Source organism: Phalaenopsis equestris, unplaced genomic scaffold (assembly GCF_001263595.1).
Source record: "Phalaenopsis equestris unplaced genomic scaffold, ASM126359v1 Scaffold214822, whole genome shotgun sequence".
Taxonomy (NCBI): domain Eukaryota; kingdom Viridiplantae; phylum Streptophyta; class Magnoliopsida; order Asparagales; family Orchidaceae; genus Phalaenopsis; species Phalaenopsis equestris.
The window spans coordinates 65,646-90,029 of NW_018233575.1; the positions used below are offsets into that span (position 1 = coordinate 65,646).

The following is a 24,384-nucleotide window of genomic DNA, read 5'->3' on the forward strand; positions in this document are numbered from 1 at the left end:
TAGGATAGTTGGGAGGTCACCGGGGTTTTTCCTAGATCTGTGATATCCCCTACTTTTCTTTCATTTGAATTCCTTAAATAATTGTTCATATTTTGAGTCATCCCCATTTGATTTTCCTATGTCCAATTGTGAAAACCTAAACTTTGAAATCTTGAAAGCAAAACCACCTGATCTTAATCGAGAGTTATCTTAAGTGATTCCGATTATTTAAGATGTAATTAACTATAGGGGCTTGCCTTTATAGGGAACCAGGAACCCAGATAAAATAAACCCTATCTAATTTTTATGTTAGATAGGGGAACTTGTTGGCCTTTTTATAAAAATATTTCGCAGACCAAACGGATGTCACAAATTGTTTAGTCTAGATGATTAAATCCCTATTACAAGTGATATATTTATTCTTCGGGATAAATGTATTGCTTATAGTATTGTATTAAATCATCTAAACTATTTAAAAATGTGATGGTCTCATTTATTTTAAAAATTAAAATGTTACTTCTTTAAAAAAGTTATATTTATATTTAAATTATTTTCAAAATCACAAAATCATCACATTTTCAAACTACGAAAGTGAAGTTGAACAATAAAACGGCAGACAGTGGTGAGACCCGCAATGTTTATGAAGCAGAATGTTGGTGGTAGCGTTTAAAAGAGAAGCATAAAATTAAGTTAAGTGTTGCTGAGATGAGAATGCTTAGGAGGATGAGTGGGTTGAAACTTACAGACAAAATGAAAAATGAATGTATTTATGAAAGGGTAGTTGTAGCTCCAGTGGCACACAAAATTAGAGAGAAATGTCTTAAATGGTTTGGTCACATTAAACGCTGATCATCTGATAATCCGGTTAAGACTAGATGTTTTAGATTCGACTTATGTTAATAAAGGCAGATGTAGACCTAAAAATATTGAGGCATATTGTATAAAAAAACGTTCTTAAATTATTATAACTAAATGAAAATATGACACTCAATGGGACACAATAGGGAAAGGGACTCGTGTACCTGACCACACTTCGTGGGATAAATGTCTGTTGTTGTTTTTGTTGTTGTTAACATGTATGTAAGACAACATTATTAAATTATTAAAGTTTTTAGTCCCAAAATTAGCTTATGATGACAACGTCTAAGTGAAATCCTACTAGGCTCTAATAAGTTAAAATCATATCAAAAAGCCTTTTATGTTGTAGTTGTACTTTACATAAGGATAGCAATCAGGGTTGTTAAATTACTGTTAGAAATGAAATGACATTTTATAAAACCAATAGCCCCTGCAAGCCAATTCAAACACATTGCACAGTCAAAAAGATGAAGAGCTAGGCAAAATAAGTCATTAACATAAGCCTAAGCCAATTATTTGTTCGTCCTTCTACTCTAATCATTCCTACGGGGTGTGACATGAGGCATAAATTCTAGTTCATTCAACCAACTTCACACAACTTCTACCCAATTTATCTATGGATCACAGTTCTTCCATTCCAGTCCTTCACTGTTTCTATAAGGCTATATGAAGAGAGGCCATTTTTATGCTTATTTTCACAATTCAATTTCATAAATTTTAATCATTTGTATAACACATAAACGGAGTACACTGAGAATCCAACATAAAGAGTTATCTAATAATTCTTTACCAACCATCACAGACTCCAGCCATGTGACCGACGTCTCGGATAGTGTTTTTGAATGAAATATTTGAAATCTGAAATATTTTTTTATAGATTTTATAACTTGAATTTTTCTACAATTTAGCACTACATGCTAGGTATTTTACGCAAGTGCACGTATCGTTCAAGTAATATCGAATTTTTTAGGCTAGAACATCGATCCCGCAGGGAAGGCTTTCATTTTAAAAACTTAAGAAAAGTTTGAGCCTATTAAAAAGAGTCTTTGCCAGGAAATAAAATCGATTTAAATTGTGCTTGTAAATTCTACCAAAATATCACTAAAACTATAAATTTACTCTAAAGTTAATTTTACTAAAGTTAAATAAGTTAAGAAAGATCAAGTTATAATAAATATCCTCCCCGGGCAATGAAATAAGTAATTTATGTAGGAGTGGAATACTTAGAATTTATATATTATAATTTCTAACAAATAGAAGCATTCCTTTTCTTTACTTTATTCGAGTGCATAAAGAAGTTTGGTTTAACTAGGTAAGTGTTTCTATCTATCACCCTAGAAACCTCCAAGTTACCTCCAACAAAACCTATCTCCCTATCTGTTTGTACTGCACCGAGGATAACTTTTCCTTCACCCAATAGTGCAATGTGATTTCTGCTAGTTTTTAAAGCCACAACCCTCTCAGATCTTTATGGAGTCACAACAGATTTTAACATACCACTTGGCTAGATTGATAAGTAACTGAAGAAGCAAAAAACCATCACAATATTAAATAAAAACTCTTTTTAAATGTATCTAGATACCTACAAATAATACTACTTCATCACAAGAGGAAGGTACAAAGGATCTACTCAAAGTGCATTAAGAAAACACAACAATCCATAATCTTATAATAAAATAAATCCATACACAGAGTTTACAAATAATATAAGAAAATTCAAAATGAAAACTTATTTTTCTCCCTAAAAAAAAAGTAAAAACTCCTCCCCAAATGATCAAAATGTGTTCATTGCACTGTTTACAACAATCCTTTAGAATATCCTCTCAATTCTCTCCAAGAAAATGCAAGAAAATACAAAACCTCACTTTAAACTCTACTTTTCGACACACTTAGACTTTTTCTGTGGCTTCACAAATGATCCTTCTCTCCAAATGAACTGCTTCTCCCCGCTCATAACCTCCAATTTCGTGCATAACCGCTGCGGAAACTTCAGAGAGCAGTTCTGGCACATGTGAGCCAGTCTATGGCGCCTAGGCGCCACTTTCTCAAGTAAGCCTAGGAAATAACTGACGCCTGAGCGCCACTCTCGCCAACTTACTCTGGTTTATGGACACAATCTAGCGCCTAGGCGCCTATATGCGGCGCCATGGAGTAGCACCAACCTGCTATTTGCTCAATTGCTCCATTGCTCCCCGCTCATAACCTCCAATTATGTGCATAACCACTACAAAAACTGTAGAAAGCAGTTCTAGCGCTTATGAGTCAGTCTGTGCGCCTAGGCACCACTTTCTCAAGTAAGGCTAGGAAATAACTGACGCCTAGGCGCCACTCTATGGCGCCTGGCGCCAACTTCTCTGGTTTATGGACACAATCTAGTGCCTAGGCGGGCATATGCGGCGCCATGGAGTAGCGCCAACTTGCGATTGGCTCCATTGCTCCATATGCCTCCTTTCACTCTGTTTCCACTCCAGTTTGTTTCAAATCTCCTACCTTTTATACCTGCAACGAAAACACAGAATATCTTCCTTTAAAGTGTAATTTCATCAAAAATAAGTGTTAAATATAAAAGAAAATTTAGCATGCTACCAGACATGTCAAAATCCCCCAAATTTAAACGTTACTTGTCTTTAAGTAACATTATAACTTTAAAAATTATTTGTTGATTTGAGGCAGTGTGTTTCTTTAGGATTTCCTATAATTTTACCTCAAGAATATCATAATGAAATCTTGGGGAAATTTTAGTGAATAAGGCTAGGATTAAGGCATAAGAATATCTTGTACTCAACTTAGGAATTCTGATTTTCTATTCACTTTAAAATCAATTGCAATTTGTCAAACTCGAGATTCCTAGAAAATATAAAAGATAATTTTAAGCACTCTATTAGTAAAGATTTAACTAATACTATTATAAAATAAAATCAAACTTAAGATTGTATCTAAGTTATCTCCTCTAAGAAAGTTCAAGTGAAACTAATTTTTTATTAGAATTCTCCTCAAGCTTCTTCTCACTTTTTATTTCTTCTACTTTTCTTTTTCTTTTCCTTTTCTTTTTTTTCTTCAAGGATCATTTTCAATCATTTCTCTTTTTTTTATGTGAAGATTACTATATCTGTATCAGCTTTTAAAGGTTTTGAATATCAATATCCTTCTCCCAAAGTTAAAAAATCATCACTTTTCTTCACTTGAGATTTGTGAGTATTAGTTTAACAATGGGTTTTAATAGAGGCTCAATTCTTTATGAAGTATAGATCTAGGAATCTTAGCTTTTCAAAAATAAAATTCTTTTTTTAACAATAGTAAAATCATTTTACTATTGTTTCCTACAAAATATATTAACTTTAGAACAGTCCTATTTTCCCAAAATCTCAACTAAGTTCTCTATAACATCATTCAAATCAAAATTTTAATACCCTATAGGTAACATCACATACCACAAGTGATTTTAAAGTGATATCAATTTAATGAGTAAACTACTGAGGACAAATAAAGTTAAGTTTTTAAAAGTTTTTCTTTCTCCCGAAACTTGATTTTTAACATATACAACATTAAAAGCAAGAATATAAATAGGGAGAAAAGAAAACTAACTTTTTATCACATGAGTGTATTACCAAAAAAGCAGGTATAAGCACAAAAGATCAATATGTATAAGTAAATCTCAGTTCAACATTTTTCATATAAAATTGCTCAACAATAACAAAAGCTAATCAATTCATTCAAGCAGAAGCAGTAAAACATATAGACTAGTACATAAAACAAACATGAAAATACAATACAACAATCAAGAAGTGACAAAGAATATATAAATATTCATGTCCACTACATCCAATTGAAAAGTACTACTACTCATTCCCATCATCATCATCATCATCATCATCATCATCTTTCTCTGAATCCTCATCCATTGACCTACGACATTCAAACAACTGATAGGTCGGATAAGCAGGAAATTCAACTATCTTATCTCCTCTAATCCAATTGTTTTGTCTACACAATTCCAAAAGAGAAGGATGAATACTAGCTTCATAATTGTTTCAACGTTTGTTCTGCAAATCCAAGTGTTCCAAATAATCTGCATTTTCATACACTTGGTTCTGAATAATGACGACATCGCCTTCTACAGTCTTCGAACGATCCAATATAGAATCCATGTTTGTAGAAGGTTCAACTGAAGCATGAGAAGTGGATGACCTTGAAGTAGAAGGAACTTCAGAAGAGCTAGATCCATGTCCCAAAACAGCATGTTTCACATATAAATCTACAATGGTCTTACTAATGGGCTTCAATGGATACAACAACTCCTCTCATTTGTCAAAACCAACACCAGACTGCTGATAAAAGGAGAAAATAAGAGACGAATATCCTAAGCCTAAAGTAGAACTTCCTAGTACAACGCTCATGATAGATTTGTAGATAAGAGAGTCAATATTAATAATCTTCATCGTTTGAATACAATAGTTCAAAGCTGTCCTCTCTCAAGTAACCTCAATGTGATTGATGGAAATAAGAAGTCTGGTCGAGATAAAATAATGTCATGATTTGGACGGAGCATTTAGCATAGATGAAGAAAAAATTACCTTGTAGTCATTTCTAACCTTCCAAATTTCTTTTCCATCAGTCAAGAACTTAATAAGATCATCAAGTTGAGAATCAGTATGTTCAAATGAAGAGTAAAAACAATCAGGTATATCTCCCAAAGAATATAGTGAATTGATACGGTGCAGGGGTAAAATTCACTCTCATTTCCCTAACGAAGACGGAATCATCAAAAACCTCAGGGAGATTTGCATAGAACCCTCTCACAAAAGAAATGACAGCTACAGCAGTAGTATAGCAAAATGTTTCCCAATGACGAGAAACAATAATGTTTTCTACATCTCCACCAGGGCTAATGAAACCTCGCACAGCGATTAGTTTCTTCAATATAAAAAATTCATTATATATTTCCTATGCTTCATAGCTAGCAAATTTCTTAATATCAAATGCACTTTTACCCTTACTCCATTTGGTTTTAGGTGCCAAAACAACTAGAGAAAAACGAATAAAGAAAGAAATGAGTTCAAATGTATGATGTCTTTTACTCAAAATGCAAGTTTAGAGCATAAATCAACTTTCCCCAAGTACTTTCTCTTCTTCTTGTTGTATTCCCAAAAAAACACCGAAAACTTCTCAATTGCAGAAGAAATCACAGGGTTAAGGAAAAATCGCAAGGTACAAGAAGTTTTACCTGATGAAGATGAAGTTTGCTCTTCTCAAGCCCTAAAATGCACGCAAACGCCAAGAGGAAGAAGACCCTAGGAGTCGCCTTCAATGCTTCAGAGAAAGGTTGGGGAAGATGTCACGGTTGGGAGGGATGTCGCGTGCAAAAGAAAAAAAATTTGACCTATGCCGGTATTTTTCTATTTTTTGTCGAGCAAGTGTTTTGGTGCCTATGCGCCATGGTTCGACGCCTAGGCGCTGCGATATGTGGCGCCATGGCTCCGCCTATTGGCGCCTAGGCGCCAATGCTTTGTTTTTTTCTTTGTTTTTTAAAAGCACCATTTCACCTTAGGTGTATATAACCTAATTTGCACGACCCAACTTCATTTTTGGTTATTTAAATTTAGTAATTGTAATCCTCCCCAAGTTTTCATTCGCTCCAATAAACTCACAACACAAAAGATAGAAAAAAAATCTAACTTTTCTTCCTTCTCATCACATCTCCCTTCTCTACTTCTAATTTCTAGTGGAATCACTTTTCAAGGATCAATTGGGTACTTATAATTATTTTATTAACGTAAATCATTAAAAAGATTGTCCCTGATACGTTGGCTTATGTGTTGCCAACCTCAGGTATTACCTCGTCTCATAAGACATGCACCTCTAACAATAATAAGAATTATGTGAAGACATCCTCAAATTCATCACTAGCTAGTTTATTAAACCCATCTGATGTCAACATGGTCACATAAAGAAAGTAATAGAATCTCATTAGACCTGTCCAATGTCTAAACCCAACATGCCTCCAGTAAATCCTCAAGTTCAGTTGAGAACTGTCATAGTGAATAAGTTAATCCAACTGTCACAAGAGAACAAATATATGTTTAACCACTACGAGAGGCTAAGTAATCGTCACACTCATAACTTACCAAAAATTAAAGCAAAACAATTCAAACCTAACAAATCAACACACAACTTCACTCAAACCACAATATAACAATACTAACTATATCACACTAAAATACAAACAAACATATAAATACAAACCTTGGGTTATCTCCCAATAAGCATTTGGTTTAACGTCATCAGCTAGACGAATTGAATTCTTACTCAAGTTGAGCCATCATTAAAACTTCATTAATCATACGCCTATTTCTACCTCTGTAAAGTTTAAGTTTTTGTCTGTTCACTTTAAACACTTTATCATTTTTAGGATCTTTAATATTAATTGCACCAAATGGATATACTTTAATTACAATAAACGGCCCTAACCACCTAGACTTAAGTTTTTCGAGAAAATAGTTTCAAGCTTGTATTATATAGTAAAACTTCTTGTCCAAGTTCAAATTCTTTTCTCAGAATATTCCGATCATGCAAATTTTTCATCTTTTCTTTATAAATTTTTGCATTTTCACAAGATTTGTGTCTAATTTCCTCGAGTTCATTTAACTGCAACAATCTCTTATTGCGAGTTTTTTTTAAATTATAATTGAATTCCGTAATAGCCCAATAAGTCTTATGTTCTAATTTCACTGGCAAGTGACGAGCTTTTCCAAATATAAGCCTATAAGGTGACATTTCTGTATGGGTTTTGTAAGCAGTCCTATAAGCTCATAATGCATCAGGTCTAGCAAACCAATAATTTCTATTAGGATTAACAGTCTTTTCTAAAATTATCTTGATTTCTCTATTAAATACTTCTGCTAAACCACTTGTCTGAGGATGATAGGTTGTAGATATTTTATGCTTAATTATATATCTAACTAATAGTGTCTCAATTTTTCTATTCTTAAAATGGTTTTCTCCATCACTAATGATTACTCTAGACATGTCAAATCTACATAAAATATTTTTTTTTAAGAACTTAGCTACCCTTTGAGCCTCACATTTTGGAAGAGCTACTGCCTCAATCTATTTTGAGACATAATACACAGCTATTAAAATATATAAGTTTCCAAAAGAAGCTAGAAATGATCTCATAAAATTTAAACCCCATCCATCAAATATCTCAATCTTTAAAATAAAGTTTATGGACATTTTATCTCTCTTAGATATGTTGCATACTCTCTGCATCTATCACAAGTTTTTACGTATATATTCACATTCCTAAATGGAGTAGACCAATAAAATTCAACTTATAATATCTTAAATGCAGTTCTATCAATAACAGAGTGTCCCTCAAACTTAAAATCATAACATTTCTGAATAATTTCCTAAGTTTCTTCTAAAGGTACACATCTTCGGATAACTTAATCTTTACATTTTTTATATCGCATCTTGAATAAATTTTTTTCGTTGATGGCATGTTAATTCAAATTGTACTATATCACTAATGATAAAATTAACTATGTCAGCATACCACGGAACACACTAATTAGTAAAGCATGCACTTGTTCATCAAGAAAATTTTTATTAATTTCATCTTCATAATTATATGATTTTTCCTATTCCAACCTATTTAAATGGTCAACTATTTGATTATTCGATCCTTTTATATCCACTACTTCAAAATTGAATTCCTGCATCAGAAGGATTTATCTAATTAATCTTGGTTTAGCATCATTCTTTAGTAAAAGATATCTAATAGCAGAATGATCGGTATGAACAATACATTTAGTTCCGATGAGATAAGATCTAAATTTATCAAAAACATATACTATTGTCAATAATTCATTCTCAGCCGTAATGTAATTATATTGAGTTTCATTAAGAGTTTTACTGTATAGTATATAACTTTAAAAATCTTTCCATATATTTGTCCTAATACTGCCCCAATAGCATAATCACTTGCATCACACATCAACTTAAATGGTCTCCCCCAGTTAGGTGAGACTATAATAGGAGCAATGATTAATTTTTTTTATTACATTAAAGGCATTTAGGCAATCTTGATAAAAATTAAATAAGGCATGTTTTTTTAAAAGATGACAAAGAGACTTAGCAATTTTTTAGGAATCTTTAATATATCTCCTAAAGAAATGTCCCGAAAAACTTTTAACTCCTCTCACTGTAGTAGGAGAAGGTAGTTTAGCAATTACTTGACTCTTTGTTGTGTCTACTTTAATGTTATTTTTCAGATATTTTGTCTCAGAATAATTCCTCTGACAATCATGAATTGACATTTTTCCCAATTGAGAATAAGGTTGAACTCTTCACAGCGTTTTAGCATTTTTGATAAATGATCTAAATATGAATCAGATAAGGTTCCAAACACTGAGAAATCATTCATAAAAATTTATATCATTTAATCAAGTCACAAAAAATAGACATCATGCACCTTTGAAATGTAGCAAGTGCATTACATGCCCCAAAGGACATTCTTTTAAAAGCAAAAGTCCCATAAAGACTCGTGAATGTAGTCTTTTCTTGATCATCAGAAGCTATAGGTATTTGATGATATCCAGAATATCCACCTAAAAAACAAAAATATCGGTGACCAACAAATTTATTCAACATCTGGTCCATAAAGGGTAAAGAAAAGTGATTTTTCCTAGTGGCTAAATTCAATTTTCTATAATCAATACAAATTCGTCACCGAGTAACTTGTCTGGCAGGAATTAATTCATTTTGTTCATTCATAGCTACTGTCACTCCGAATTTCTTCGGAACACAATGTATATGACTAATCCAAACACTATCAGAAATAGGATAGATAATACCCACATCTAATGACTTTAATATCTCCTTTTTAACAACTTCTTTCATAATTGGATTTAATCTTCTTTGAGGATCTGTCTTGGGTTTATGATAATATTCCATCAGAATTCTATATATACAAATTGAATGACTGATTTCTTTAATATCTGCTAAGGCCCATTTGAAAGTTTTATTATAATTTATTAGATTTTTCATTAATTTTTCTTCTTGTGATTGAGTCAAATCTGAGGATATGATGACTGGTAATGTAGATAAGTTCTCTAAAAAATCATACTTAAATGTGTAAGAAGTACCTTCATCTCAAGTTCAGGAGGTACTTCAATAGAAGGAATGAGCGGTTTACTATTTTTTGTTGCATCTAAAATCCCAAACCTCTCATGAACAAATTTAAGTCTTCAGTAAACAAGATATTTAACTCATCTTGGAAATCCATATCATTCTCATAATCTAACTCTTGTTTTTCTTATTTATATTCATAACTTTCTCAGAAATAGTTACTACTTAAATAATCAATTAAGTCCATCCAAAAACACTCTTATTCTTTTCTTTAAGAATGATATTTCATAAACTTTAAAACATTAAATGTAAATTTGTGACCATTTACTCTCATGGTTAACTCACATTTTTGCATATCGATCATAACTCGTCCAATAGCAAGAAAATGACTTCCTAAAATAAATGAAATTTATTTCTTCTTCCATATCTAACACAATGAAATTGACAGGGAAGATAAATTTATCCACTTTAACTAATACAGCTCCTATAACCTCCTTTGGATAAGTGATAGATTGATCAGCTAACTGAAGTATTACAGTAGTTGGAGAAATCTCTTCTAAACCTAACCTTCTGAAAATAGATAACAGCATAAGGTTAATGCTTGCTCATAAGTCACATAAAGTTTTTCCAAAAAAATCTCTTTTATTGCGCAGTGAATAGTAAAACTCCCAGGATCTTTATGTTTTATGAAGAAGTTTTTTTCTAAATTATAGCACTGCACTCTTCACTTGGTGCAATAGTCTCATAATCTCCAAACTTTTTCTTCTTATTAAGGATGTCTTTTATAAATTTTACATAGATGGGCATTTGCTCCAGAACTTCAGCGAAATGAATATTAATAGTTAAATTTTTAAATATTTCCATAAATTTTGAAAATTATTGATCCAACTTCTGTTGTCTAAGACTTTCAAGAAATGGAGGTAGTGGTTTTTCTAAGTTAATCCTAGTTACAGAGCTTGGTTTTTCTAGGTACTTGGAAACATTTTCTTCAGATCTTTCAGTTTCCATGGTCTCTCTCAACCTTAGTCTCGTTTAAGAACTATATCATTCATCTATCTTCTACTTCTTAGTTTGACAACTTTAACTTGCTCTTTATTCTTCTATGTAGGGTTTATCTCAATGTTGCTAGGAAGAGTTTCGTGCGGCCTATTGTTGAGTGAGTTAGCAATTTGTCCCAGTTGATTTTCTATATTTCTTATCGCTGCACCTTGACTTTGCAATTGGTTTCTCATTTGTAACACAACCTCCTTCAAAGACAACTTCTCCTTAAATTGTTGATTATTATTAAAATCTGGTGGATAAGAAAGTTTATAGTTGATACTACCCTGGATATTTCAATTTCCTACTGGATTTACTTATTATTTTCTCATCACCTCCAGAATTATTATTCCAGCTAAAATTAAGATAATTCTTTCAACCTGGATTATAAAAATTGGAATAAGAGTTGTTAGGTTTGTTGTTAATGGCATTTAAGGTCTCTAATGATGACTTGTTAGAATCAACCATCTTCCTTAATTAATTTTCCTCAATTACTGAAGGTGTTTGAGGTTGGTTCATTCCAAATTAATCTAGCTTTTTAGATATTGGTGCAACTTGAGAAGTAAGAATTACAACACATCTGTATCATGAACACTAGCTACCTTTTTACAAATTACCCTTTTAGAAGACCATTGAAAATTATTTGTAGTCATCTCTTCAATTAAAGAGTAAGCTTCATCAAATGGTTTCGACATAAGTGAACCACCAGCTACAGCGTCAATGATAGATCTAAGAGATCCTACTAACCCATTGTAAAAAGTTTAAATGATTAATCAATCAAGCGGAGCATGATGTGAACACTTCCTAAGAAGTTTTTAAAATATTTCTCATTCTTCGTATATTGATTCACCTTCATACTGGCAAAATGAGGTAATATCATTTCTAAATTTAGCACTTTTTGAACGTGGAAAATACTTATCTAGAAATTTATGAGCTAAGTCACAGTTCTGATAGATCCGGGTGCTAATGAATTCCACCACATTTTAGATTTATCCCTTAAAAAAAAGGAAAAAAACTGAAATCTAACAGCGTCATTTGGCACGCCGTTATAACGAAATGTAGCATAAAGTTCTAAAAAACTTAGTAAGTGTAAATTTGGATCCTCATATGGAGTTCTCCCAAATTGGTTGTTCTGCACCATTTAATAATAGCAGGTTTCAACTCAAATGTGTTAGCTTCTACAGCTCGAGTTTGTATATTTAAGTGAATTTCATCTGTCGTAGGATTAGTACAATCCCTTAATGGTCTATGTGCGTTATCATATTCATTTTCTGATATTTGATTATCTAAGTTGTTCTGTTGAGTATTCATCATTTCTTCTACAAATTGATAAAGTACTTTGTGTTTTCTAATCTTTGTAATTGTTTTTTCTAATTCAGAATCATAGGCACCCGTCTTGAAAATCCTGCACTACGCATGCACAACTAAAGTTTAATAAGTAAACTACAGAAAAACACAAAAAAAACACTCAAATATAATAATAATCTTTTTATACTATCTTAAACACAAACAAAAACTTACACAAAGAAACTACAATACAATTTTCCAAATCTAAGTCTAATTAGTTCAACTAAAATTTTCCTAAGTCTTAACCATCGCACTTCCCCGCAACGTCGTCAAAAACATGACCGACCTGTCAGATGCCCTAGTATTTTTTAATGAAATAATTGAAATCTAAAATATGTTTTATAGCTTTTATAACTTGAATTTTTCCATAATTTAGCACTACACATTAGGTAATTTACGCAAGTGTACGTATCATTCAAGCAATATCAAATTTCTGAGTCTGGAGTATGGATCCCACAAAGAATGCTGTTATTTTAAAAACTTAAGAAAAGTTTTAGTTTATTAAAAGGAGTCTTAGCTTAGAAATAAAATTGATTTAAAATGTGCTTGTAAATTCTACCAAAATATCACTAAATCTATAGATTTACTCAAAAATTAATTTTACTAAAGTTACATAAGTTAAGAAAGATTGAGTTATGAAAAATACCCTCCCCATTCAATGAAAAAAGTAATTTGTGTAGGAGTGGAACACTTGAAATTTATATATTGTAATTTGTGACAAATAGAAGCATGTCTCTTCTTTACTCTCTTTCGAGTGCATAAAGAAATTTGGTTTTACTAGGTAAGTGTTTATATCTGTCACCCTTTAAACCTCCAAGTTACCCCCATCAAAATTTATCTCCCTATTTATTTGCACTGTCCTAAGGACAACTTTTCATTCACCCAATAGTGCAATGTGGTTTCTACTAGTTGTTAAAGCCACAGCCCTTTCGAATATTTATGGAATAACAACAGATTTTAACATATCAATTGGTCAGATTGAAAAGTAAATGAAGTAGGAAGTAAAAATTTTCACAATAATAAATCAAAACTCATTCTAAATATATCCACATACTACTACTTCATCACAAGCAAAAAGGTACAAATGATCTACTCACAGTGCATTAAGAAAACACAATAATCCATTATCTTATAATAAAGCAAATTTATACACAATAAGCTTAAACTAATATAAGACCAATTCAAAATGAATACTTATCTTTCTCCTAGAGAGAAGAAGTAAGAAATCCTCCCCAAATGATCAACATGTGTTCCTTGCACTACTTACAGCAATCCTTTACAATATCCTGACAATTTTCTCCAAGAAAAATGCAAAAAATACAAAACCTCACTTTAAACTCTACTTTTCTGCACAGTTAGACTTTTTCCTTAGCTTCATAAATGATCATCCTCTCCAAATAAACTACTTCTCCCCGCTCATAACCTCCAATTTCGTGCATAACCGCTGCAGAAACTGCACAAGACAGTTTTGACGCCTAGGCGCCACTTTCCCGGTTAAGCCTGGAAAATCACTGGCGCCTATGCGTCAGTCTGTGGCGTCATGGTGCCACCTCTGATTTCGGGACACAATCTAGCGCCTAGGCGCCCATCTGCGGCGTCATGGAGTAGCGCCTAGGCGCCAACCTGCTATTTACTCTGCTGCTCCATGTACCTCATTTTCGCTCCATTTTCGCTCCTATTTGCTCCAAAATCTCCTACCTTTTATACCTGCAACTAAAACATGCAAATATATTCCTTTAAAGTGCAATTTCATCAAAAATAGGTGTTAAATATAAAAGAAAATTTAGCATGCTTCCAGACATGTCACCTTGCCAGGGAAGTCACTACTTGCAATAGTCTCCAGCTCATCATTACTACTACAGGAGCAGAGAATGCATGTCTAGCGATTGAAATCAACAGAAATTAGTAGATGGTTGGTTGAATGCAATGAAGAAAGAATGAAATGCACTATGATAGTCTTGATGTGGATGAGAAATGAAGCACATAGATATCAACTCAGCAAATTCAGTTGGCGGTAGCATAAAAGTATTAAGAAGCACTGGCAAAAGCAAAGCAAGGGGAAGAAAACATTGGATGTCAAGGAAGACTAAAGGGCAGATTTCATTTGGCAAGCAAATATTGTCAGCAGAATCACTATAGATGGTTGCATAAGCCTGAAAGGCACTTAAGAAGGTGAGGGCAGTGGTGGCATCCAACAAAAACTAGCCTAATTGCAAGCTATAACTCCTCTCCTTCTCTCAACTCTTCATGTCTCTTTCTACCTCCCTCTCTCTCTCTCTCTCTCTCTCTCTCTCTCTCTCTCTCTCTCTCTCTCTCTCTCTCTCTCTCTCTCTCTCTCTCTCTCTCTCTCTCACTCTTTCTCTAACTCAAGCAACAAGGTAGTCTGTCAGTTAGTCCGCCAGACAAAAAATTAGCCGGTTCATCTTTCACATGTCTTACGTAGCATTTTTTACAAAATTACAATTAGAAAATTTTCCTGTGGAATAAACCACCGGTTAGTCCGCCGGTTACCTGTTATATATCAAAACGGACGACATAAAATCTCATTTCTCCTTATTTCTCGTTGCGCATCTCTTTCAACCGAAGACATTCGCTCTGCTTTAGCAACTCGATTCTTCCATTTAAAGCATTATTCTCCTCATTTTCTTCGTGTAATCAAATAAAAAACTCATTCATTATCTTCTAGAATTATTAATTTGATATTTCATCCATTAAATCTCATGTTTCGCCAACTTGAAATTTAAAAAAAAATGAGTTTTTGAATAGTATTGAGTATTTCATGCAAGTAAATACTCAGTTTTTTATTTATATTTTATAGTAAAAGTTTTGATGTCCGTGAGTGAGACATAAGAAACAAGCATACTTGACGCCAGACAAGGTCAAGTTAGATTTATATCGTAGGGGATTTCAACTGAATTTCTAGTTCTGTACTTCACACAATAAATATGAACCATATATTGATTCCAGGCTCATGCTTCGATGAGCTATGCTCCTTTAAACGATATAATTCTTAAACGTACAGGAGATAATGTTCGATGCAACAAGAGCTCATTTTGTTGGGCAGGTGGTGAATGAGCCACTAAAAAGAAAAGCTCAAAAGTTTAGCAAATTATTGAATGCAGCGCAATGGCCGTTAAAGAAAAGTTGCACGAGCTATTTTAAATTATCCACGGTTGTTAGAATGTTGGACATCAAAATCAGATAGAATATATTACGAGAATGTTTCGATCAATTTATATTACTAAAGGAGACTAACCCAAAGAAAAACTTGATTCTAGAGATTTTATAAAAAAACCAAGAATATTGTCAAAATCAGATTTGATCAAACATAAATTAGATTATCATATGAATGGTTGTAAAATAAACTACAATAGTGATGCAATAGAGACTGAATTTTGATTTTGAGAAGCACTAAAATTCAAACCATAGAGCATAAGAAATTGAAAATAAAAGAAAATTTTGTACAAGTTTTTCTTCAACTTCCCACTCATTCTACGACTTCAAATTTTATACACATCTATGCAAACTGCTAAGTATGTGAGATTGCCCCAAAAAAGTTCAGGTGAAATAATTTTTTGGAGTTATCCATCAGACAAAAAAGGATTAAAATATTTCAATCGTACTTATCTTAATTTCGCAGCTAATTTACGTAATGTCTGACTTGCTTTGTGTCCATGATTTCATATTATATAATTATGTTGTCTCACTTTAGACTTATTAGTCTGCAATAGTTACACTGTAAATTACTATAGAAGATGTACATGACAACACATTTTATATTTCTCACACTGAAAAAGAAAATATTAATACATATTTGCAATCTTTAATAAAAGAGCTACAAATCTTATGGTATAACAGTGTGGTTATTTATGATATCGGTATAAAACAAAACTATCAAATAAATGTAGCCCTTAAATAGAAGAAAAGCAATTTTTTACATATAAAAAGCTATCGAGGTGGAGCACTAGTAGAAAGTTAAATTATCCCTATTGCATGGATCTATCGGAGATATTTACATTATAAAATGTTTTAAAAAAAAATTCATAATTTGACTGTCATCACATTTTTCAATCCAATGCTAACTTATTAAAAAGAAACAAAAATGACTTCATCAAAAATGGAGTCAAATAATTCAGGCCTTCGCCGAGGTTAATAGGAGATGAGATTTAACAAATTAGTAGTGCAACTCCAAAGATTATTAATTTTCTAATATTATTTTCATATTGCCTCCTTAAATTTGGTGCAAATCATAACTAAATATGAGGAATATTATTTGGAATCTATCTTATTGGAAGACAAATTTAATTAAATGTTATCTTAATATCATGCACATTACAAAAAGTTTTTTGTTAATATATTGAACACTTTTTTTGTTAATATATTGAACACTATGATAGATGTTAAGGGCAACATGAAGTCTAAATTAGACTTAAAAGGAATACTATAGAAGAAATGTATTAGAGATCTAAGACATAGTTGGTGGTAAAGTTTTAATGTCTAATGTTAAGTATTGTTTTAAATTAGATCAATGAAAATAATTTGCGAGTAGCAACAATTTCTGAAGTTTCATAATGGATATGTATCTAATTTGAGTTGATATTTTGATTTAAAGCAGGAAAAATATTCAGAATAAAAAGTTATGACTATCATATTTTCTTGCAATGTTTCTTGCATCTGAATTCAACTCTTTGTTTAATCAGAAATGTGATCCCTTAATTGAAAGTAGTATAATCTTTAACGAATTAAGAGCAGCTTGTTTGATTGTTGATGTTATAAGCTAAGTTGAGTAAACATTCCATTGATATTGTTCAAGCATAAAAGAATATTTCCACTTTTTTTTTACTCGATTGAGCATCCATTAATACATCTACCTACATAAGTATTGTAGTTAGTTTTGTTGTACTTGGTTATAGTTTTTATAGTTATTTGATAGTTATATATAAATTAGGATAACATAAATTAGAATTTGTCTTTCAAAAAATATGGTATGACCATCGTGGGAATAATAGCCTACTCAACTTTATAATACCTTTCAGCACGTGCACTTGCATCCATCGCTATATAGCATATCAATAGACAAAAATTACTAATCCATAAGAGTGTTTTTAACAATCCTTAGTTACAATTGCTTAGATCTCACCTATGATATTTTACCTTCAACATGTATATCTTACTCCATCAAGTCATATACCATTTATTGATTACTCAGGTTATTTTAGGAAGACCTAGCATGTACTATCCAAAATTCCCTACATTTCACCTATACACTAGAAGGTCCCCCTGATTAGGATTAACATGAACTAGTTTTAAGCATAACCGTTGCTACAACTTGGTGTTATGAGGTTAATGTACAGTTAGAACAAGGAATCCAATGAATTTTAAGATTATAATTTTGTTCTTCACTCATCTGCTTGAAATTTGATAGAATTACATGTGAAATTTGAGGCCTCCAAAGATTAATTGATTACATAATCACAACTTATGATTTCATCACTAGGCTAAAGAAAGAAATTAACACAGACCTGCTAGTCACCGGTCTATATATTGTTATATGTTTCTTAAACTAATATTCCAAGTTGAAGGATCTAGAAACAACAGAGACTTTCATACTCTATTTCACCACGTTTACAGTGTAGGAGACGAATGTTTTGGCATGAAAGACATGATGATTAAAAGCAAAAGAAAAAAACAATTGACAATCATTTTCAAGTAGTGTTGGCATCTTTTTCTGGCTTGCTAACAGAAACATGTTGTAGTAACACAAAACTAAAACAGTTTCCCAAAATTTAAAAGACAATTAAAGATGACCAGCAACAAATATACATACTTTGATTTACAATCAGCGCATTCTTTGTTCTCCGGCAATCTAAGAAGGCCCTCTATGATCTGAAAAATGATGATTCAAAATAATGGATCACTATAAGTACCATGAGTAATCCAAGCTGATATATATCTCATAATTTGTTTTGGGATTAAAACAAATTGTGAAATAATATAATAGAAAAATTAAATATAAAATATATTTTATAATCTTTATAAAGTATTACAAACCTATAGTATTAAAATCAAATATCAAAATATTATGTAAAGTTTTAATACCAAAAGTTAGATAAGTCAGCCATAAGAAAATTGACTTTAAAAGATATTAATATTGATCACTTTGCAATGCATCTCTCAAGAATAATTTGAAAATAATTTATCAATTTTATTTCACATTGTGTAGCCACTATTCTTTGGCTCCATTTAAAAGTTGTATTCACCTATTTTTGAGTTTTAACCATTGTTTAATTCAGATGAGATATTTATTTACTTTTTCTAAAAAAATTAAATTTTAAAATATAAGCCAAACATGATTTCAAAGCGAAGCATTTTCATGGCCTGTCCTTTTTTTTATTATTTTTTTTTAATTTACATTATTTTTGCCACACAAAAGGAGATGTACTGATAGAGAAAGACAAAATTAGAACTCAGGACTGTGGTAATAGTTCACACACAAATTCTTTTAAAATATGGTCGGCTATGTAGAAAATGATCTACTCTCAATGCAAGAATTTTTTATGTTAATAACTTCACAGCATAAGATCAAAATCGAAAATTACTTTGTGATCTAAACTGATCAACTTCTATGAAGATTTGATCATTTGATCTAATTTGAAATAAAGTGGCTTATTTTTCTTTGAAATGAGACCAAATAAATTTATTCTAAATCTCTTTATGTACATGCTCGAAAAATTTTATTTGATTTTGGCATAAGTACACTATAAAATTAATTAATCATTTATCTCTCTATCTAGATTGTCAATTAAAGTGCCTTTTTGACTGATATCTGCATGATTAAATCTCATAATGATTATGGTCATAATATATTTTATGCCGAAGTTTTGAGTAAATGGTCTTGATTTGTCAAGTGTTCCATGCTTAAGAAATACGGCAAAAAAAATTTGCAAAGAAACATCTTTATTTTCAAAAAGTACAGTACACACATTACTCAATACCTCTATGCATCCCAAAAAGAATCCATGAGACCTAAGACAAATCATTTATGTAATGGAATTTACTAATTCCGAACAAGAAGTTTACTCTTCTTACTTTCACTCTCTCGTCCGATTATGGAATTCGTAATCAATGAAATCAAAAAGAAAAAAAATGAAACTCGTGATTTGAGTTGTAGATCAATAATCAATCCTGGTAGAAGGTTCCCACAAACCAATTGAATGAAAAAACAATAAAAGCTAAATTAGTAGTGGTACTATAAAGGTACCAATTTGAGTTAAACTAATTGAAATTTGAGTAAATAAATTTAATTAAAATAGAAATAAATTTAGAATTAAAGTTAATATCATTTGTGATCATGCCATAAATAAATTAGTTGAGTATTAAATAAAAAATATATATAAAATTGCATGCAATATGATTAAATTTGAATTTAAATTTTAAAGTAACCGCTTATATATAATAAGAATTAAGTGTTGCATAAAATACATGTTGGTTCGTCAATTGAACCCAATTTAAAATGGCATGCATAATGTGCTAGTTAAGAATTAAACAAAATATTTGTACTTCTTAAATTAAAAATTGTCTCATGTGTCAATATTTAAAAATAACATGTGTGATACGATTGTTCAATATTAAATTAAAGGAAATTTATATACCACACAATTCTTATGTATTTACATATCTAACACCCAAAGTTTGATATTTACACTTCTAACACCTTGGTGGTGTCGTAAACTTATGCATAAAAAGGTATATTTCACTTTCGAAATAGCAGTGATAGCGGTATGTTTTATGTGATTTTAAATATTTGAGCGGTATGCATGTAAATATGAATGTCTAAGAGTTAGATATTTAAATAAATAAAACTTTTGTAAGTAAATGCACCTAAATTAAATAGTTATAGATTTCAAAATTATAATTATATTATGTATCATACAATAGCTATTAATTCTATTTGAATTCATATTCAAATGACTTTTTAGCGGTCATAAAATGTATCAAATGCAACTCACTAGAATCATGTGTATTTATTTAAATTGTGTGGTTGTGCATCAATCATTTGAAAGCATGAAACAATGTGCCAGTTTTTTTTATCTTTTTTTCTGTAAAGCAAAGCCACATTTTGCAATTACTTTTGTTCAATTTTAAAATAAAAAATTATAAAATGAAATATTTTAATGAAAATTTATTTTAGGGTGTAAAATGGGGGTATATTCCAAATTGATCCAAAAATTAAAATGCAATGTCTAGAGAAAATGCTTAAATATAAGACTTTAGGCCTAAATGAAATACGTATTGAAATTGGAGAGCTATGATAGATATGATATTGACTTGGTCAACAAATATTTTCCATAAGAGTTTTGAAGACTAAAGAAAATATCAAATTTTTTGAGATGATGCATTTTAGTACTAATATTCAAGTACAAAAGATACTATAGCGAAATCAAATTTTTGAATCATACAATAAACTTATGGTTAGAATTAAATGAAAATATGACACTAAATAGGACGCAATGGAGAAAAAGGATTCATGTAGCCGACCCCACTTAGTGGGATAAAGGTTTTGTTGTTGTTGTTGTATACAATAAATTTATTGGAGAATGTAATAGAATATAGGCTTAAAAATTTTATCACAATTTCAGAGAATCAATTTAGTTTCATATTAACAAGATGTAACATGAAAGTGTCTCTTATGTCAGGATAATTGATGGAAAGGGAAGAAGATCGTAGAGAATCTTCATATATTGTATTGATCATGAGAAAGCATGTGATCCTGTAGTTTAATAAATAAATTGGTGTGCTAGAGCATCTCCACTTCCCACGCTTGATGATATAATCAAACCATCCATATGCCCTACACTGGGCATGAAAATAGAATAACACTAGCTAAGTTGATTTATTAGGATATGTCTAATACAACACTAAATAATATTAGAACTACTTGTGGAGTGACCAAAGAGTTCACAAATATATGAATATTTCATCAAGGATCATCTTTATCCATATCTCTTATACCGGTTATGGAGATACTTACTAAGGATATTCAAAATAAGGTGTCAATGTGTGCGATTTTTGCATAAAACATTATTTTTATTAGTAACACATCAATAATGAGAAGAATGCTTAAGTTTATAATCAACACAAATAGAAGATAAAGCAAAATGAGGGATAAGTTCAAGTATATTGGACCTATTACGTACGAGACTAGGAATATAGATGAGGATGATAAATTCTAGAACTAAGACTATGTGTTGAATAGAAGAAAAGCCTAAAGAGTGTAGAATATTTTATGATAGGAGAATATTGTGAAAACATAATGTGTACTTGGGGCAGCTTTATCAATGCTTTGTTTTTTCATACCGCTGTCATATTTCCACTTGATTACTACCATTTTATTCTTCTTTAGAAGTTTAAGTGATAAAAAGATATTTTTTACAAATAGCTCTAATAAAGTGTAATTGCTATAAGAAAATAGTTATCCAAATTTTTTAAAAAGATAATATCAATGATATGCATAAAAATTTTTAAAAAATATGATTTGCCAACAACAGTTTCACAATCACCTTTACAAATAAACTGCAACCAACCGAAGCGGACCCTTAAAAGTAAACTTTATAAAACCAAAATTGTCCATACCCAAAAGTGCAATGAAAAAAACTTAATGTGTGTGGAAAGAAAAACGATTTTATTTTTAAAAAATGTCTTTCATATTTTTCAAAGAGAGATTCTAACATTTGTATTTAGTAAGTATTTAGGAGTTACTCTTCAAAAGGAAACTATAATGGTATGAAGCAATCAGGAATCCAAGTGATTGAAACACTCCTCAAGCACAGAAGTAATGATACTTGAGTAGTACATTTCACACACTTATATCTCTCTTGCTCACATAAAGCTGATGATGCATAACAAATATCATAATGCTCGGAGTTCTTTAATATTTACATTGCTAATATTAGTTTTATAGTAATTACTTGGATGGTCAACTTTATAAATCAATACTTCAGACCATTCCTATTGATAGATCCATAGGGTGTAAAATTTATTTGATGCTTTCTTTTAGCATATATGCTACATTTGATCTGTCCTGGTGTCCTTCCTAATCATTCTAAGTAATTTTTATCTACTCCACTTGTTTATGCATCTCTACCTCTAGTTGTAAGCGCTACAACCAGCTAAACATATCTAATCTCAGTAAATGCTACTCTTGTCATATCTAATATAATAATTTTTCAATTTATTCTTTCAAGTTCTACCAAACATCCATCTAACATTCTCATTCACGTTGCTTAGTGAAAGAAAGAAACATCATAAAAACTGACATTTGGATCTGAGTTTGCTCTAATTAAGGAAAAAATGTGATTGAAAATCTAATATCAAAGTAACTTTTAATACCAAAGCATATATAGCTAGAATTCCTTTCGGTACCTCCACTTTATTTTCACCCGACATGGCTAAATATTGCTACCAAAAAAAGCAAATTGAAAAGGTCAATTGCACAAAAAGGCGACACATTATGAGTCAACAAGGAGACCATTTAAATAACTGATGTTCGAACCTAATGGACTTTGTTATTTCTTACAATGAAAACAAATCGATCACCCTTAGCATAGATAATCTTAGCAATCAAATTCAGGAATACCAAGAAAAACAAAGCTAAAAGATTAACAATCACATTCAGAAAAAACAGGTTGCAACCAAATTCTATAATTTTAAGACATAAAAACTCGGAAGATGAAACAACCGCAATCTTTCAATATCACCAATACAAGACAATAAAGCCTTCCATCTAAGCATAGAGCCATATGACGAGCACGAAACAGCATATAAGCAGGATTGCTTACCAATGATTAAATTCACCTCAGATCAAGATCAAGTAATCGTGATATATAAAAGTAAAGAGCACTAGAAGCAAAATTTCATCTTTCCATGCAATTCAATGAACGGAACCCTGAAAACTGCGTCCCCAATCAAATCAGTTGGAATCGAAGAAGAGGAAGACGATAACCAAGCGTACCTTCTTATGTTTGGCATCGAGCTCCTTGGATACGGAGGCCTTCTCATTCATGACCGGAGTCGATAAGCACCAAGGAGATCTTATTTCGGTGTAAATGTGAGGAAAAATTTCATGAAATGAGAAAATAAAAAAAATGAAACGCCCGTTCAGTTTTCCAGGCCACTTGGGCCATTTATACGCGGAAATTTATATAATGGCAAAATTTTGTGGCAAATCATCCAATCAGATAGTTCAGGCCTTGATTGTTATTTTATAGTGCCATTTTATGATATTATTATTCTATGACAAAAATTATTTGCACAGAAGAAATAGATAAAGCTAACCTTCTAAGCCACACAAAGGAACTAAAGTCCCCTCACGTATACTTAGAGGTGCAGATATCCGTACGTCACTTTGCTGTCACTCATTCTTCGTAATGAACCTGAGACTGCGGCATGGCACCTAGGAATACAGTGTTTTGATAGGTCTGCTCTATTTCCTTTCAAAATTAGCACTGAAATGTTAGAAACGGTGGAGCCCGGCCCACTATGCATAGGCGGTTACTTTGCTTTGGAGAGTCACACCTCTTCACAAATAATCACTCTTGTCTTCCTCTTTTTTGAAGTGAAGCATCTCTTCGCTTCCTTTTGTTCGTGATAAAAAGCTTCGGATGGCTCTTCTTGGGTTTAGTAATCACGCTTTGAGTTCTTCTTCGGTTTCCTCGGGATAGAGGAAGATTTCCTTGGGGCAAAGAAAGAGAAGTGCAAGGAGGAGTAGTTCCTTGCGGCAGAAGGAAGAAGAAGGAAGAAGAAGAAGATTGTTCTCCCTAGGTTTCTTCTTGGTGGCTTGTGGCAGAAGAGAAATTGGGTTTATTTCTCTTGTAAGTTTTTCTTCTTCAGTGTATCTCGGTATAGAGTTTTCTTCAGTGTATATAGGTATAGAGAAAGAAGGACAGAGATAGAAGAAGAGAGAGAGCAACGAAGTGAGAGTGAGAGATTCCTCTTGTAAGTCGAGGTGATTGAGTGGTGTAAATTCCTCAAGTA

At 31.7% G+C, this 24,384-nt stretch overlaps 1 protein-coding gene across 2 annotated transcripts in view; it reads right to left on the reverse strand.

Annotated features, from left to right (window-relative positions):
• The window catches only part of LOC110037083 (probable ADP-ribosylation factor GTPase-activating protein AGD5), a 60,758-nt gene extending 37,225 nt beyond the window's left edge, over positions 1–23,533 (reverse strand). The window contains exons 1-2 of one of the 2 annotated variants that reach the window (XM_020741661.1): positions 23,363–23,533; positions 18,179–18,237 (exon numbers count right to left, since the gene is read on the reverse strand). In XM_020741661.1, coding sequence (XP_020597320.1) covers positions 18,179–18,237; positions 23,363–23,413 — 110 coding nt within the window. In that variant the 5' untranslated portion in view covers positions 23,414–23,533. The remainder of the gene's footprint in view (positions 1–18,178; positions 18,238–23,362) is intronic. The other variant, XM_020741660.1, reaches the window with a different exon arrangement.
• Positions 23,534–24,384: the final 851 nt, after the last annotated feature.